The 17,406-nt window shown below is 46.2% G+C and overlaps 1 protein-coding gene across 1 annotated transcript in view; it reads left to right on the top strand.

Moving 5' to 3' along the window:
- The window catches only part of LOC142570479 (uncharacterized), an 11,954-nt gene extending 6,904 nt beyond the window's left edge, over window positions 1–5,050 (top strand). The window contains exons 4-6 of the mRNA XM_075678862.1: window positions 873–979; window positions 2,168–2,261; window positions 4,820–5,050. Coding sequence (XP_075534977.1) covers window positions 873–979; window positions 2,168–2,261; window positions 4,820–5,050 — 432 coding nt within the window. The remainder of the gene's footprint in view (window positions 1–872; window positions 980–2,167; window positions 2,262–4,819) is intronic.
- The last annotated feature ends 12,356 nt before the right edge of the window (window positions 5,051–17,406 follow it).

Below are 17,406 nucleotides of genomic sequence, written 5' to 3'. Positions count from 1 at the left end.
GAGGGCAGAATGGCGGATTAGGCTGCTCGAAAAATTATCGAGGCAGCGGAGATGGGGCAGTTGGGGTACTTGGAGCGTAAGCCTGGCTTCGGTGCAGCTTGTACACAAGCCGGCATTTCTTTAAATTATCACTACTGTATTATGATAGGATGATACGTACCATATCCCTTCTACACGTTCTGACGCGTATCTCGTTCTTGTTTCTTTCGTTGTAATGCAAAGCATTCCTTGCCGTTTCAAAAGTACTTTATGGCAAGTGGATTCACGCCTCCCCTCATTTAGGACATTTTGAATAAAATAATTTACGCGTCTGAAGGTGCTATTGAAAACGGATCCACCTGCACAAAATACTCGCACAAATCATGGCGACACCCCGTTAACAATGAGTCCGCAATTCTAAGTGAGTATGAGGGTGAGTGGGCACGGCTGGGAGAATCCTTGAGCCGCATCGAGCCTCAGTCCGCGATGCCGCGATTGCCTGGTACAGCGTGTGTACACCGGTGAGACTGAGAGCATCGAAGTGATGCTGTCACTTCAGTTTCTTAGTCGCAGTGAGCCAGCCCAGTTGCGCGATCATGTTCTTCGGCAGCAATGAATAATCGAGTATGAAGATGAGTAGTTGAAAAATAATCGTTCACACCGCTCTCAGCAGCAGCGCTTATACACCTTCTGTTCAACATCTGTTATACCACGCTTACATCCTTTCAAAATTCATGTCTCAACTCATTGCCACGGTCAAGCAAATCCCCCGGCTCGAATAGATCACTCTAGTTCTTTTTGTTTTCAGAGTACGTTCTTATTTCAAGTATTTCCTATCTTTTCAGGTTAAAGCATGCTTTTATTAATCTTTTATTAAATTTTTTTTTCTTCAGGCATTATCGAAAGAGCTACGTGCCCGCTTGCCGCTTCTAGTACTCAGCGTAAACATCTACCCGGAGCTGAGCTTCATGAAGCATGTGAACTTAAAGCAGATACACGAGTAAGTACCTCGCACGCTTTCAGTTATGACTGTATGTCCCCGTAGTTACGTGTTCACGTTGAGAATTATGGCACTTTATACGGAACAATGTGGACGAGGATAAATCGATGCAACTGACAAACACGCAGACAAATTGTCATAGGCTGGGCCTTCCGGTGCCAACGTCTACCTAAGCATACATCCAGCGAGATACGAGCGGCCTCACCGAGAAGATTCGTGCGCAACATCCACAAGAATAAAATTTTAAAACCACAGTAAGAGTGAAGCGATTGCTTTTAAGAACGTCTATAGGAAATTGCCGCGTAAGTTGTAAGGTCCAATTTAATATATAAGTAGCTGGCTTCCAATGTTGACTGCTGGGGCAGTATGCGCTAGAGTAGGTTTTTGAACTCATTCGTGTGACAATGAAGGAGGAGTACAAAACAAATACATTTCAACAAAGTATCAGGTTAAAAATGTCAGTAATTGTCCAGTATATTATCCCGCGTTCGCACTTCGATTAAGCTTCATTTGCTCATTCGCACTGTGAGCCAAAACTCTTTGGCAAGGAAATGGTCGCCATGCTGCTAGGAACTCTCAGACCCAGAAACCTTCATTGCTCTTGCAACTCATTCCCACAAGTGAACGCCTGTGTCCTCCCGCTATAGGTTCTGTACTATATACTACGTACATTTCCTTGTTGGTTGCGTTCTTGTGATCACTCATCACACGGCCCGTCTCAACGAAAGGAGCTTGCATCTGACTAGTACAGCGCGAAACCAGTTGAATCTACGTCATTGTGAGGATGTGTTTTGGGATAGTTTGTATATATCATGATTACCGGCGAGAGTGTGTAGCGAGAAACACAATAACAATTGGACGACGAGACAATAGCGATCGTCTTTGCTTGTCTCGTCGTTTTTATATTCCTTCGCGCTACCTCAGTACGCCAATGTGTCGCTACATGAAAACCGCCGATCTTAAACGTATCAACGCACGAATAAGATAACGCTGGCCGGGAGCAACACCTGTACAGCAAACTTTCGTGCTGTGTTCCTTCAGCGTTTGCCCGATGCTATTCGCTACTCGTTGCTCAGACGATACAAGTGGAAATGCTCCTATGCTCGACATCCGAGTTGTTCTGAGGGTGCTTGAGCGTTGTGTACCTCCAATAACGAGTACTGAATGTGTTAATTTGTGCCCTCGCAGCGATGCTGACATCCTGGTGCTCAATACGCAAGACCTTGTGACTGACGACCAAGTGACGGCGGCCCACTCAGCACTCTACGGAAAGCACTCGTGGGTGAGACGGGCGATCTCCGCCAACAAACATCTTTAAAAGCTTCTTTTAAAGCGAAGCTTTCTTTGCATCTTCGACTTTCCCACTGCACTTCTCTCTTCCTCTCCTTCAAAAGTCACTACACACACACACACTGCTGCTGCTGCGGCTGCTGCTGTTCGGCACGCTGCTAACGCCTGTCACGTCTGGACGTAGTTTAGTAACGCCGGCCGCGTCGGCACGTGGTCGAGACGCGGCCGTGTCACAAAAGCATAAAAGGCATGCGCTGTCTGTGTTTTGTTTCATGACATTTGTTTATGAACTGCCATTCTCAAAACTCCGAGGAACAACTTTGTAAAGAACGTAAGAGAAGGTGTGCGCCACGCGGAGGGCCTGTGCGGCTGTGGTTCAGAATGATTATTCGCCAAGCGACGCCCGCGGCGTCGCTTGGCGTCGTCTGTGACACAGCCCTTAACGCTATCGTGTTAGTACATGAAAGGAGTGTGGCGCAATGACGACCAGAGAAGCACGTGTCAAGATTTACGCGGCGTCGCATCTGCACAATGCCCTCTAGACGCCTAACTAGGCGTGACCCCTCTCAAATGCTGTGCAAGAGCTGCCGCGCTTGTCTCCGTGCTCACCCGCAACGGCAACGACAGTAGAGGGAGGAAGTGAGGAGAAGGCTCGCGAGGGAAGAGAGAGAGAGAGGAGGCAGTTCTGTCAGCAGCAACGCCACAACCCAGAATGGCGACGAAGCGTGCACTTAGTGCCGACGAGACGAAGGCTCGCATAAAGCGTCGAGCGGAGCAAGAACAACAAACACAAGCTGAGTAGGCAAGGTAACATTTCACATCCTGTCACGACGGTCGTATGCCGTCAATATATCACCGCCAAATAACGTCAATGAACGCAAACTGCAGACAGAGCTTCGCTTACATAGATTCCGACAGGGCGTGGGATCTGCGTATTCTTTTATTTGTGAACTCGAGGAACGTTACCGGTACCCGACGTATATGCGCACTTGGTATTGGAAAGCACCATGAAATTATAGAACTCATGTGTACTATCGACAAACTGAAACTCCATCAGGTTATCATATTTGCCAGGAAGGCACAGTCAATGTTATTTGAGTACTTTCAGATGTTAAAGCTGGAAAAAAACGCAAATAACTAAAGGCAGACAACTGTCTCAGCGCATCGCTGCTTGGTTCACTCGGATATTTATATTTAAAATCTTTGGTTATTGTTGGTCGCATGCCTTCAGGAAGTACTGTCCAAGCTTAAGGAATTTAACCATGACAAGTAAAAGCAATTCCATCATTTCTAAGGAAGATTTCATTCTCTTCAAGGAATCACATGGACTCGTTTTTACACCCCATAAAAAGCTCTACATTTCTGACCCTGAGACTTATTTTATATTTACTCGCCGAAATGAAGAAGGCACAGACGATTATTCAGTGGTGTGTAAGCTCTCAACAAAGCACAACCCGCAAGTATCTCCGCAACCAGAGCTTCGCTAAGGAGGAATCGTGGGATCTGTGATAGCGTAATTTCAAAAATTCATTTTCGTAGGAACAGGAGTCTACCTTTTCGTTGCAAAGATGTTTTTTAATAACGGTCCTACTTTTCCATGACCATTTTGGCTACGGCTTTTCAGATCTAATACACTCCCAGAACTGAACATAGTGTCCGCAAGAAGGTTTCCATGATTAAACTTCGTTTCCACGCTTTGAGCTAGAGAAGAGAAACAATACTGGACATTGGTACGCAGCGAACGTGCATTTCCTGCAAAATTGTGAAGGGTCTAAGTTAACGGAAATGTAACACGAAGTATTAGACAATTGTAGCGTCGCTGCTATTATTTGAACGGTGCGCGTATTTCAATTTGCATTCATCGGCGATCGCATGGTAGCAGCAGCGTGCATTTAGGAAAACTTCTGTAGTCCTAAGCCAAACAACAGCAACACAACGCTCCTTGGTACTTGGAGCATGGCTAATCACACGGCCTAATTGGGAAATTTGTATTGTCGCTAGGGTTTCTATGACAAGCGAGAATGTAAGTGCAACATGAAGGTGTATTGCTGATGATTACTCTGCCTCGACAGAGACTAGTCTTCTTGCCACAACCTTGGCTACAGCGATGTTCCTCGTTCAACCATTGTTGATTGCTTCAAGCCACCGTCTTCCTGGGAACTGCTCTTTTGTTTGGGTTACTCAACAATTTTATTCGAGGGCATCCCGGCAAGACATGACGAAAATAAGTTGAAGGGATATTGCAGCTTCTCTCTAGTTTATTTCATCAGTCTATGCACTTTCCAACACAGCGCGTTACAAGCTGCTGCGTACGTCGAGAAGGTCTGCACGGCTCTGTGTACAAATCAAGTCGCACAAATGAAGCGTCAGGAAATGCGTCCTGTGGCTTAGTAGGGTGCCGCTACTATGACTTAGCTTATCTACCAGCCTTTGCTTATCGCCAAACTTGCACACCCGAGTCGTTCTGTCGATGATGAAACCTGCTTTACCTGTGCAATATCAAGGAGTGAGAACAAGGGAACAAACCGATGTGGAACGTGCGTTTTACAGAACACCAGTCTGGCTGCTGTGTACGACCTCACTGGCTCCCTGTCTCAGTTGGTGCCAGTCGTACCGTTCACGTCGCGGGAGTTCGAGCTACAGGAGCCACTGCCGGGGCGGACCAGCGTTTCGGCGGGTCTCAGCTGCCACGGGCCCGCCGACCTAACGCCGTACCATTCTGCGGCCGGCTACAGGGCCTTCTTCGAGGTGCGTGAGCCCGAGGGTGAGCACCTATATTAGGCTAATTTTGTAGACCGAGAAATAAAGAAGTACAGATTGCTGCCTGATTTGAGCCTGCAGTGTCTGTAAAAAGCGTTGAAGTTCCTCCGCTAGAGAAGAGATCAGTCGACCGGCCCAGTCCTGTAGCGCACCCTGTGCTCAGAACTTCAGTAGAGGAATTTACTTTGTACCTTTAACCTTCGCGTATTTGAAGTAACAAAAGCTTTTGAGGAATTTCAGTGCATGCCAGGTGTGGTGACGCTCGAAGTGGCTTCGAAACTTCTGACGACAGTTGTACAGAACTTAGCTATAGGATCCGATGAACCCTGGCTGGGCACTCAAGAGTATGCTTTAGTGTTATGCCCTAGTTCAAGCATCACTGAGTCTCCCTTCTTGTAGGCGCATATTGGCATACATGCCAACCTGTGAACCTTGAAATTCGTAAAGGCACTCACAGACATGACATAAGGAGGGGGTTGAAAACGGAGGGGGAGGGAGCAGGATTAATTTTTCCTTGTTGGCCTTGAGAGTGCGCCTTTTGTGCGATATATACGCACTTTATTTACGTTTAGACGCAGCACATAAGGAGCACCAATCTAGGCACAGCAGAGAATTAGATGGAATACAGTATATTTAGATCGCAGTGACTTCCTCAGCGACATTGCTTGCGCTGATTCATCCTGCTTCAGGAAGTTGTCTTGATAAACTTGCTCAAAGCAAATTGCCGTCTGTTTAGCCCATAGCAGATAGCACGGGTACTATCAAAATTTCTTTAGTGTATGCACTTTTTCTTCCATCTTGCTCGCCCCAGCCTCGAACACCTTTAAAACATCATCATGAACCAAACTTATTTTTCGTAAAACTCGACGCAATATGCGTAGAATCATACCACGAGACCAAATTCGTAAACTTTACGACTAATTGAGAGCGTGGGCATGTATACATATTACTATAACTACATGAGCTAGTTGAGTGTTAGATTGGCTGCTGTTTACCAAACAAATTTTTCCGTTGACCTTTACGTTTTATTAGGTACGAACGACTATCACTGAATCGTATCTCCTGTGACAGCATCATGAAGAGTGAGCATTCCAACCTTTTTTTTTGTTGAAGTCTGCTTCTAGCCATGCTAAATTGCGATCAGTGCGTCTTGTCTCTAAGTTTCATCTCACCATAACCTTTTAGTTTTAAAGCATTCGTAGAAGCATTAAACAATGGCAAGTCACACGCAGAGCCTTGCCGTACCATAGCTGAGCAATAGTTAGACCATGCTAGAGTAAACGCAGCGACACAAAGTAAACAAAGGTCCTTGAACGAGCATAATACGAGGCCCGAAAACTACTTCGTCATATGTTTCCTTTTAGCCAGTGTTTTCTTCTTTTCCGCCATTAGTCTTTCTCCAAAGTTTCGCGCTCTTTTCGCACCTAATGTCCCAGGTATGCCAAATCATAGACGATCCTTCGTTCTCCACCGTCTGGCAGGACAACGACTATTGCTACATGCAGGCCAAAGGGAAACGCTTCATCGTCTTGGAAGAAAGAGAGAGCGTCATTTGCAAAGTGAGTGCGCAGAGAGCGCTGCCTTTGCAAGTGCAGTTGCGCAGCAGACGCATTTTCTACAAAACCCAATTATTCATGCGCACCTGGTGAGAGCATCTGAGCTAGGAAAACACCAGGCCATTGCACCAACAATATTTCATCGGTCTATCTTTGACACGTATCTGAGAAACGGGAACACAATCCTGATGGGCCCAGGAGGCATAGCGGAAACGCTATTGATGTGCCTCTTGATTAACTGCAACGAAGATGAATAACACTTCTTAGCCGTCGCAGTGGCGCAGTGGCTGTGACGTTCTGCTGGCGTTCCCATAATCCCAGTATTGCCTTGAGATGTTAAACCCCGTGAATCAATCAATCGCTCGCTTAACGCTTGCAAGGCTCGGTCACTGAACCTGACAGTGCTAGCTAATTTCGTTCCTTAACCATTTCTCTCTAATGTACTAAAAAACGTACGCACGATCGTACACTCTATACTAGGACGAGCACGTCATTTGACAGTAGGCTACATCTATCACCACGTCTCTTCTACCATGTAGAAAGGAAAGCTTAACGTAATCTAAAGCTTACTCACTAAAATGGCATTCAGCCGACCGATATTCTGAACACTAATGAGTTGCGGCCCTGGAATCGCTGCGCATGTGCAGGTAAAGTTCGCGGCAGTCCACCGCCTCCTTGGCGTGGCGCTCAAGCACATGGACGCGGACGCATTCCGGTCGTCGCCCGAGTGTGGACCCGCTCTCCCTCTGCTGAACGCGGTCGTCACGGAGATGCACCGGCTACAGCCCCGCCCTCACGGCGAACTGCACCAATGGACGCACGCCGAGCGGCGACTCACCGTGGTGCGAGCCAATGGCAAGATGGCCTGCCTCAGCCACGCTCATTAACCGCATGGACGGCCGCGAACCTCTTTTGCTGAACCGAGTCGCAAACTCCCTGAGAAACGATGGCACAAGCTTCGCGAGGAGTTGCCTCGAGGAACATCTATTAGGGCGCGTGATGCGCGATTTATATGCGCGCTCAACAGACTGGCAAGCACCAGGATTCGTATTTCTCAAGCGCCGTTTGCGTTCTTTGCAGTTGTTGCGCGAACATTCTGGAAGGGAAAGCATTGGCGTATATTGGTCGTTCAAACCTCCAGTGGCTAAACGAGACTGCAAGGATCCTTGTTATCTGGTGCCTTTTGTGTTATATATAGCTGTTGTTGCTTTCTTTTTTCGTTCGCTTTAGTTCATACGATAAGCTTTAGCCTTTTGGTGATATAATCCACAAGCATTAAAATCAAGTTCGTCATCATGATTAGGTTTCCACGGTTCTTCAAAAACATTGATACACGAGGCGATGAGAGTGCTCTGAACGGGTCGTCGGAAATAACCATCTGTAATAAGAAGCTAAGCAAAGCGACTCGCTAAATATTTTTCAGGGCCAATATGTGGGCCATTCCGTAATGAATTTCATACAGACCGACTTCAAAACAACATTTTTACAGCGAAGCTGTTAAGGGCTACTTACCCCACTATCGTGTTCGCGCGTATAGAAAAGAACTATCATCAGCAATGGCTCCAGCGTCGTCGTCGTCGTCCACAGGTGCCTCGTTGGCGCCCTACCACGCGAACGCGCTCGTAGGCGCCATCAATCATTAATTAGCTATCAATTGATTAATTAATTAGTTGATTGATTATTTAATAAACACGAAGACATAGCCAATAATTGAGAAAGGCTTCAATGAACTGTTGAGATTTACCCAGTTATAAACACCGGGGCCGCACGTTTCAGCTTCGCTCGTTAACCATCTGTACGGACTGATTGGGCTGACAGTTTTTTTTTAAACAGAACTTAACACTTGGGTTTATTCAACTGAATTCAATATGAACGGTCATTTGTCGCTCACTCTGCGCCTCACTTGGGTTGTTCGTCTTTGACTGGCGAGGGTCGTATATGCTCTCTAATTTGTTAAAGCAGATGACGAAAACATCTCGTTCAATTTTTTGATGGCGTAGCATAGCGTGTCCGTAACCATGTGAAGTCCTTACTTTCCTCTTACTTGGATTTGTAGACAATATAGGGGCCTCCATGTTTAGCCGGTTATTCCTTCTCCGATAGCAATAATTGTACCGAACAACGCGTAGACGTGTATAGAGGCCGAAATATGCTATACCGCAGACGACTACACAAGGGAAATCCATCCTATTAGCGATGGTTGAAATTAGCACACGGTTTCTCACTGCTGACAAACCAAGTTAAATTAGGAAAACAATTATTTGCAGTAATGAAGGACGAAGAAAGGGCATGTACATCTTGCTCACATTCGTGCAGACAGTTTTGTCGATTTCGCATGCACTCTCTCTCTCTCTCTCTGATCGCTCAGTTGCATATGTGGCATTTTCTTGAGCCTCTTGGCCACAAGCAAGTGCACAGCACTGACCATATACCGTGAATTCGGAGGGGGCGGCCAGTCTTCACTGAACACCTATGCACTTGTCATTCAGCCGTAAGTTAGGGCGGGACGACCGTTCTTCCCGAAGACAAAAAGTTCGCCGACGATTACGATACTCCATAACGCGATGTTTCAGTGTAGCTCTCATACGTGTTTTTATTTCGCGATATACTGGCTGGCGCGGACAACAGACAGTTTTAGTTTAGCGTTTGCAACCATACGTAAACGCATTACGTACGTAAATAAATAGCGTTGTCATTACTGCGTATGCTCTGAACGCAATTGGGTTTATGCGGTTTACGTGCGCTATTATAACGTACCTTATTTGGCGAGTCTAACGTTCGAATGTTTACGTACGTTAAGAAATCGCGTTGTCGAACATGGCGGCATCCGTGGCTCCCGCGTGAATTCTCGTGATGGCTTGATGGCGTCGTGGTGGCTGATGGCGCTGATCGCCAGCAACTATTGAAATGAGCTTTCGCTTTCTCTACACTCACCTGAAACGTTAGTTATGAGGGCGTAGCGCGTCCAATTTCTGAGATCGTTCGGCGATTCCGGCTCACGTACGCCTAACGAGACGCGTCGGCATAGCAACAGGATGGTTGCTAATGGACTGTCTTGGCTTGGATGCGTTTGGCACGAGGCAGCCTGCTTTATAACGACTTCCTTACGTTTGCGTTCCCGTCAGGTAAACTCAAAGTCTTGAAAGGACGCGCACCGTAACATCCCGCAAAGGTTATTACGCTTAACGCACATGAGGCAACCAAACGCCATTCTAAAACTCTCTAATCTGTCTCGTGCGGCACGTTGCAAATCTAGCGAAGTGTGGCGCGACTGCCTCGCTAATCTGGAGATCGCGAGAGCCAGCGCGTGGGTGACGCGTGGGCGCGATTCACAGCCGCCGACAGGCCTCCCAGACGACGTGCGTCGTCGCGTATGCATGCCTATTATAGAAACAGTTTTCTCCGTTCGAAGAAAAACACAGACTACGAATACAATATATTTAACGTGAACACATCGCAGTCCCTCCCGCCATTAGACTTTCTTTTTTTTACCTCCACTCGAGGTATCCTTCAGATCCTCCTCGCGATTTTCTTTTTCGTGCAACGAAAGGATGTTTCGATTTGGACCACACTATCAAAAAAAAAATTTACCTTTTTCAATGACGCATTTTTCGCTATTTGCACTAAATTGCATGGGTATAATGGCGCATCAGCATTCTCGGCACAAGTGATGTCTCCGTATAGCTCTCCCGACGTGTCCATTGCGTGAAAATAATTATACGATAGTCTAGCACCAATTCATCGCCTAAAAATCTTCAGAGAATATCTTTAAAGAAAAACATAAATAAGATTGTTCGCAAACAAAGGCGTTTTCTTTCCAACCACTAAGACGAACACTGCCGCCGAAACACTGCCTGTCCTAACAGTAGCGCAGCGAAAACTGGAAACGTGCTTGACGCGTCAAGATTATAGCAGCCGTTCAGGCGCACAGCCTGCCCTCTAAATGCAGCACGAGCTGCCATGTCCCGTCCTCCACGTGCAGCAACTGAAGTCGTACGTTCCTGCATGGCACTGCTGCTGCTCCTTTTTACCTTTCACATCGAAACAAACTTTGACCACTGGTTCTGCCTTCAGGCTTTCACAGCCACTCTTTCCACGCGAAAGTCGGGGTGTCAGAGCGAGCGCACGGTGTATTTGCAGGATCACATGGAGGAGAGGAAGAGAGGGAACAGTAGGGAGCTTAGCCAGTGCATGGACCGCTTCGTTACCCTATGCTTGAGTAACAGGGTAAACCGAATTAAGGCTGGTAGAAGAAGACACAAGCTAAAATTTTAGAAATAAAAAAAGACAGTGCAGATAATTGGGATATAGCACACAACCATCAAAGTCTGTCACTCAGTCCGCAAGTCCTCAAGAAGCGCTTCAACTTGTTCAGCGTCTTGTGTGTTGAAAACGGGCTGGTTTAGTATCCGTGGATGCTCTCTTCCGACAAAGGCCGATTGTCCAGTCTATCTAAAATAGGTGGACAGTTTTTTTTTTCGAGGCGCACTCTAGCGAGAACGTTCGCAAATGAGATGAGCAAATGTCTTTTAGTGGTCACAGTTGTCGCATGCCGGGCTGTCGGCCATTCCGATGCGGAATAAATAGACATTTGTTAATGCCACGCCAAGCCACAGGCGACAGTGTTTCTCCAGATCGTGACACCGTGACAATACCGAAAACACGAGTAACGGGTGGATTTGTGGATTGAAGCAAATAAGCGTGTGCAGAAAATTGTTTAGGAAATTATATTCTATTATTTTTATGTCCTCGGGCGGTGTTGAAATTTAGTGTAACTCGGTTCCACGCGTGCCAACTCCGCTGAATTGCATTCACCGTCAGCTGCAGTTTCAAAGAGCCTCCCCATTCAAGCACGCCGTCCAACCCATTGGAGGTGGCACCTGTGGGCTGTACATATTGGACTCTTGAAAGTGTTATGTATTTTAAATAAAGAGCATGAAAAACAAGAATAAACGAACGCGCGGACTATTTTTTCGTTTATTTCTTTCAATTCTTGTCATATATCACGCCGATTGGCCGAACCTCATTATACGCTATATCGGAGGCGCGGTTTAGTGTGCGCCAATGACGAAAGGCGAAAAAGAATGGAAAAGGAAATGAAACCGTTACAATATACAGCCAAAAGCACACCTGGCGCACAAAGAAAACCGTCCGCATCCACCGCTGTAAACAGCTACGCTATTACTTACGGAGCGGCGCAACAAAGTAAGCAACCATACAACTAACCTGGTGCGGTCACTTGCTTCACTTACAGATCCATAATGAGGTCGCCTAAAGCGATCAGTACTAACCTGCTGATTATCTCAGAGACAAAGTCTGCTGTGTGCACTGGCTTTAGTGGATGGCGTCACCTTATTTTTCAAAAGAAAGCGACAATACCATTTTACAGTGCTCGGCGATTGAAACGCTATACTCGGACCGCGTGGAAGCCGGCACTTCTTGCGCCATCGTAGTGCACTGGGGGATCTGTGGCGGACCAAAATGGCAGTCACAATGCGTGACAAGGGCTTTCGCTCATGCCGGCGGAAAACGTGCTGGCAGCTACGCGCTCTGTGTATTGCGTTTCGCTCACTGGAGTCTGTACATTATTAACAGCGGCAGGATAGGGTCGCACAAGAACATCGAACGCTTGTATATCATGGCAAATTGCGAAGAACAAAGGGATCAGAGGGGCTCGGTTTTTCGTTAGCCACAAGCACACTAACCGACAGACAACATAAAAAGCCCAGGGAAAGCTAATTGTTATCATTTAAGAAATCGTAGCGCAGGGACACAGAGACGGACAGGAAAAGAGACGACAGACGAGCGCCAACTACCAGCGAAGGTTTGTTTTCAGCGGCCCGAAGGTTTCTACCTGACCTTATCGTCATTTGACATGGGCGATCACTTTCTTCGGAAAGTTTTCTTATCTGAAAGTTGCACAAATGAGAGTACTCAAACAACTAGAGCCCAACCGCGACGTTATTCTTCAGCGAAAAAGTGATTCACAGTCACGCGACTGCATGCAGTGAAGAGCAAGACATCGATCGTGTGCGCTCCTTTTTTTTTAACATTGTTGCTCTGTTCTCTTAGGGGGTCATTTCACAGCGTCCAGTTTTTTTCTACCGTTACTATTTACCACAAGGAAGGGGACGCTGTCGACCACAGGCCGAATTCAAAAAGCTTTTCGTTTGCAAGTTTTCTTTGCCGTTATCCCTGATCACCTTATCAATTACTGCTCGAGGGAACGCCGGAAGAGTTTTGAAACCCTACGTAGCCGATGCAGCTTTTTTTGCAGAAATCAGTAATTGGTCATGTCATAATGTGTAAGAAAAAAGTTGTTTGGTGTAAACTAAAACAAAATACTTTAAAGCGTTTGTCATAGCAGGATTACAAAGATGTAAACTATCTTCCTAATATCTGACAAATCCGATCACAAATTTCTAAGATGTGGTTTGTCCATACGACGCAATCGTTTTCTGCCAAGTGCCGTTCAGATACCTGGTTCTTTGCAGAAATATCGTGTACCTGCTCATTTACTTGTTTACTAAAGTGTCTTTCGTGTAGGAATCGTCCTTATTCTTGGTGGAAGCACAAACATTTGATGTATACTGTGCCGTTTATGAACCGCTGTTGCTTGGTGTATTCTGTGTAGCGCCAGGCGCAACTCATGTCGCATTGTATAATCTCCTGGCATCCATTAAAATTTAGGTAACTTTTCATGATCTCACGGTAACCGCAAAGTGTTAGCTGTTGCAAAACTTTAATGTGTTTTGCATTTTTTGGAATAACGTTTCTGTCTAGTTCTCCAGCGTCTCTCAGAAACGTCCTTCCCTGATTCATTCTGTTTATTCTCCTTGCCGGAGCCGTTAGCCGTTACTGATAACTGCTCTGAGAAGAATTTTAGATGTCTGCCACACGAATCTTGATAACGTGTTCATATCTCGTTGAAACGTTATTCTTTTTTGTCCCCGGCAGGTTCTACCCTCCAGTAATAATTTTCTTAGTCCCACCAGCACATAAATGCAACAACCATTCAGGCGACTGCACGAAGCTAAGCAACTTTAACTTTGCCCGCTGAGACTACGTACGCCTGTGTCCTTATCTCGAAAACGTTGGTTCATTACTTGTAAACATAACAGTCGATCTTCGTGAACAGGTTAGTGGTGTATTTATGAAAGTAATTGAAGATGGCGTGCGCGTATTGATACGTATAAAAACACTCACAATGTCGCATTTTTTATGGGTTTCCTGCGAAACTAAAAGAAAATGCGGATCCCATGCGCAGTGGCAGTCGGTTTAAGTGACCTTTTGAAGAACAGCGTACATTTTTTTTTTACGAAGCTATTCAAATTTTATGCGTGCTATCAGCAAATGAGGTGCTTGGGAACAGTTTCCAACCGATTTCACTTCACTACACCACGCGGTTTGTTTAGAAAAGAGGGACTTATTTGTTTCACTGGCACTAAACAGCCTTTTAGAAAGTTGCACGCATATGCCCTCTGTCCCTTTGGCACTTCAATGCAAAGGTATTTCTGTCTGCTTTTTTCGTGAAACAAAGCAGGAATAAACTTTAATCAAGAAATGAGCGGGCAAGAGCCTTCGCCATGGGCAGGTGGCATCCTCACTCCATGAGCCCTGTCTGTTCGCCACGTCCTGTCTACCACCATCTGGTCTACTGGGTCGAGGCTACTCAGTCACTTCTCAGATTTTTTGTGTGGTTGGATAAATCTACTGTCTTTTAACAGTCACTTTTCAAACTTGTTAAACTTGTCAAAAGAGGAATTGTAATGAATTGTCTTCATTCAGTCATAACCAAGACGAGTTTCCACTTAATGAGCGAAAGCTTCGGCCTCCAGGTGACGCGGCTGAAAGATGCCGGATACCAATTGGTTTTAATTAGTGCGGTTTCAGAAGAGTTGCTTCGAAATATTAAGAACCACGATCCAAAAAGTAAGTCTGGTAAGCAAAAAAGGCCGGTGCAGGTGATTTCGTATATCCATAAACTGTCACACAGCATCAAGAAGATTGCTTCGAAGCATGAAGTTCCGATTGTGTTTTATGCATCATGCAAATTGTGAAAAAATTGTGCAATGACAAACAAAGAGAAGTTGCCGCAATGCACAACTCAGCATAAAAATAAACTCACAGACTGTATGGCAAATGTTGTTTATGAAATTTCTTTGGGTTTCGGTCGCCGGTATATAGGCCATATGGGTAAAGGTTTCAACGAGCGGGCTAGGAAGCATAACCTTAAGGTACGTAATAATACAGGTGGCTTTCTGGCTGAACATTGCAAGCTGCGCGGCTGCAAGCCAGGATTTCAGGACACTAAGATTCTGAGGACAGCAAGAGACAGGACGGAGCGAGAAAACGTAGCTTTTTTTTTGAAAGATCGGCGGACAACTGCGGGAGCAAGTCATCGATATATTTATTATGACGCTGAGATCGAGTTTCTTGAAGGTTTTGTTTAGGTCTTAAGCGTTTCATCCTCTTTCAACGGTGTTTTTTTTTTTTCGTCACAGAAGCCTGCTCAAGCCAAGTGGGTGGATACCTTGTTCTGTGCGCATGTTTCTTGTTTTCATTATTGTTTGTTCTGCATGGTGACTTCGCCTTAGCCTTAAGCATTGAGACACGTGGCGACAGTAAACTGTGTTCGATGAGCATATCTCGTTCTTGGTGTTTCTGTGGATTCAGCAGCATGTTCTTAATCGTTAGCGGTACATTATATTTAGTTGATCATGTGTGACGATATCTTTGTTAACTGCGGGGTTGCATGGCAAGACTTTTGCGCATGAATAGGCCGGTTTCGGTGCAAATAAAAGAAGTTGTTAGTCGACACTTGTGATGTGGTTTGTGTTTCTCAGTCTAGTTGTGCTGAGCCGTTTGAATAGCATTTGAGACAGTTTGCCATGAGCCCCTTATTGCAAAACTCACGCAAATGGACAGACCTTCATTCACCACTGCGCTGTTAGTTGATGACTTAAGCATATAGAACTTCCTTCGTGAGCTATAACGGACATATATCCATTGGCTACGAAGTTACTAGTGCCGTTCTCCAGGAACTTCTCATGGCTCCCTTCTCTGCTTAGTACTTGCAAACGACATTTCGTCAGCGAACCAACACTTTTCATTCCTCCTATGTACCGACAGCTCAAGAGTATTTAAGACTGTGAACAGCGTGGGCGACTGCATGGCGTTCAAAAAGCATCTTTTGACTCTCAATCTGGAGCACTGAAGACATGCTGTTCTTAGATGCTCCCAAAAATGTGGGGGTAAGTTATGCGCGGAAACCCCTCTAAGTGTGATTTTTTACGCTTTCCCAGCTGCTCACCTAGGGTCTACGAAATCAAAGACCTTTGTCTGTATTTTGATCAAGCGTCATGCTTCTCTCGACACGTTATATACAAAACAACGGGCCCACTCGCCCTTGGCATTGTTTGTTGAATATCGGATGACTTCCACCGGATTGCGGATGACGCCTTTCTATCGGACGGCGCCTTTCTGAAGCTGCGGCAGTGTCTGTCTTTCGCTAATATGGTGTGCATCTGTATTCTGAGGTAGAACGTGCTATTCTAATTCGGACCTCATTGTGCAAGCGCATAATAAATTATTGTCTATTTCAAGCACCACTTTGGTCGTTATGGTGAGCTTACAGTTGAGCCCCTTAAAATGTGTCTCAGCTAAGGAGGAGGAGGAGGAAAAACTTTATTTGCTCTAATTGGTTAGAAATTAGCGGTGGCAGATGCGGTCGGCCGTCTTCACGGTCTTCTTCCCCATCTGCACAGGGTCGACGCCCCTATTCCAGGGCACCACTGAGGGTGGCTACTCGGCGAGCGTGCCTTACTAGTCCATGCTGGACTTTCGGGTCGCTGCTGGAGAGCGCCCTCTCCCACTGCTCCGCACTCGGGTCTTTTATTTGAAGGAATTGTTGATTCTGAACGCATTCCCATGTAATGTGATATAAGGTGGGCTTGGCGCCGCACCAGGGGCAAATGTCTCTATACTGGGTGGGAAACATCTTGCTTAGTGTGTTTAGGTTTGGATATGTTCCTGTCTGCAGCCTCCTCCAAGAGGTTGCTTCATGCTGATTTAGGCTGTTGTGGGGTGGAGGGTATTTGATTCGGACCCCCTTATAGTAATTCAAAATGTCTGAGTAGCTTGGGTTGACTGGTATGGGTTCCTCAGGGTCGGTGCTTGTGGCCGCTCGGTTTGTGTGCTCTCGAGCTGCCTTGTCCGCCCTTAGGTTCCCTTCTATTCCAGCGTGTCCCGGTACCCAGAAAATTGTATGCCTGACTTTGTTGTTAGCCCTGCAGGAGCGGAGGATGTGAAGCGCTCTGCGTCCTATTCTGCCGTTCACGTAATTCCGACACGTAGTTTGCGAGTCGGTGAGTATTGTTAAAGACCTTTCGGATCGGTAGCCCTCCGCTGCCGCTAGAGCTACGGCTATTTCCTCAGCTTCCGTTACCGAGCAGTCCTTCATTGACGCGCTGCTGATCTCTTTGTAGTCCTGGCTTATTACTATCGCAGCTGTCTTTACTATGTTTGTGCCTCTTTGCTTGGCGTATACTGCAGCATCTGTGTATACTGTTGTGTTTTTTGTGGCCAGGTACTTTTCGACGTATTTCGCCCTTGCGTCCCTTCGCGCCGTGTGGAGGTTTGGGTCCATGTTTTTGGGTAGGGGGCTAACAGTGTATGTTTTCCGATATTCATCAGCTAACAACTCTGAAGTCAATACGTGACAAGTGAGGCCTTTTCCTTTACCTTTTTGCAAGGCTTCGTGACACTATATATTGCCCCAAAGTTCTTACTGATGCACAACTTCGCGTACCGCCAAAATCT

Source organism: Dermacentor variabilis, chromosome 2, assembly GCF_050947875.1.
Source record: "Dermacentor variabilis isolate Ectoservices chromosome 2, ASM5094787v1, whole genome shotgun sequence".
Taxonomy (NCBI): domain Eukaryota; kingdom Metazoa; phylum Arthropoda; class Arachnida; order Ixodida; family Ixodidae; genus Dermacentor; species Dermacentor variabilis.
The sequence above is the reverse complement of the archived record's forward strand: the minus strand, read 5'-3'. Positions and strand labels throughout refer to the sequence as shown.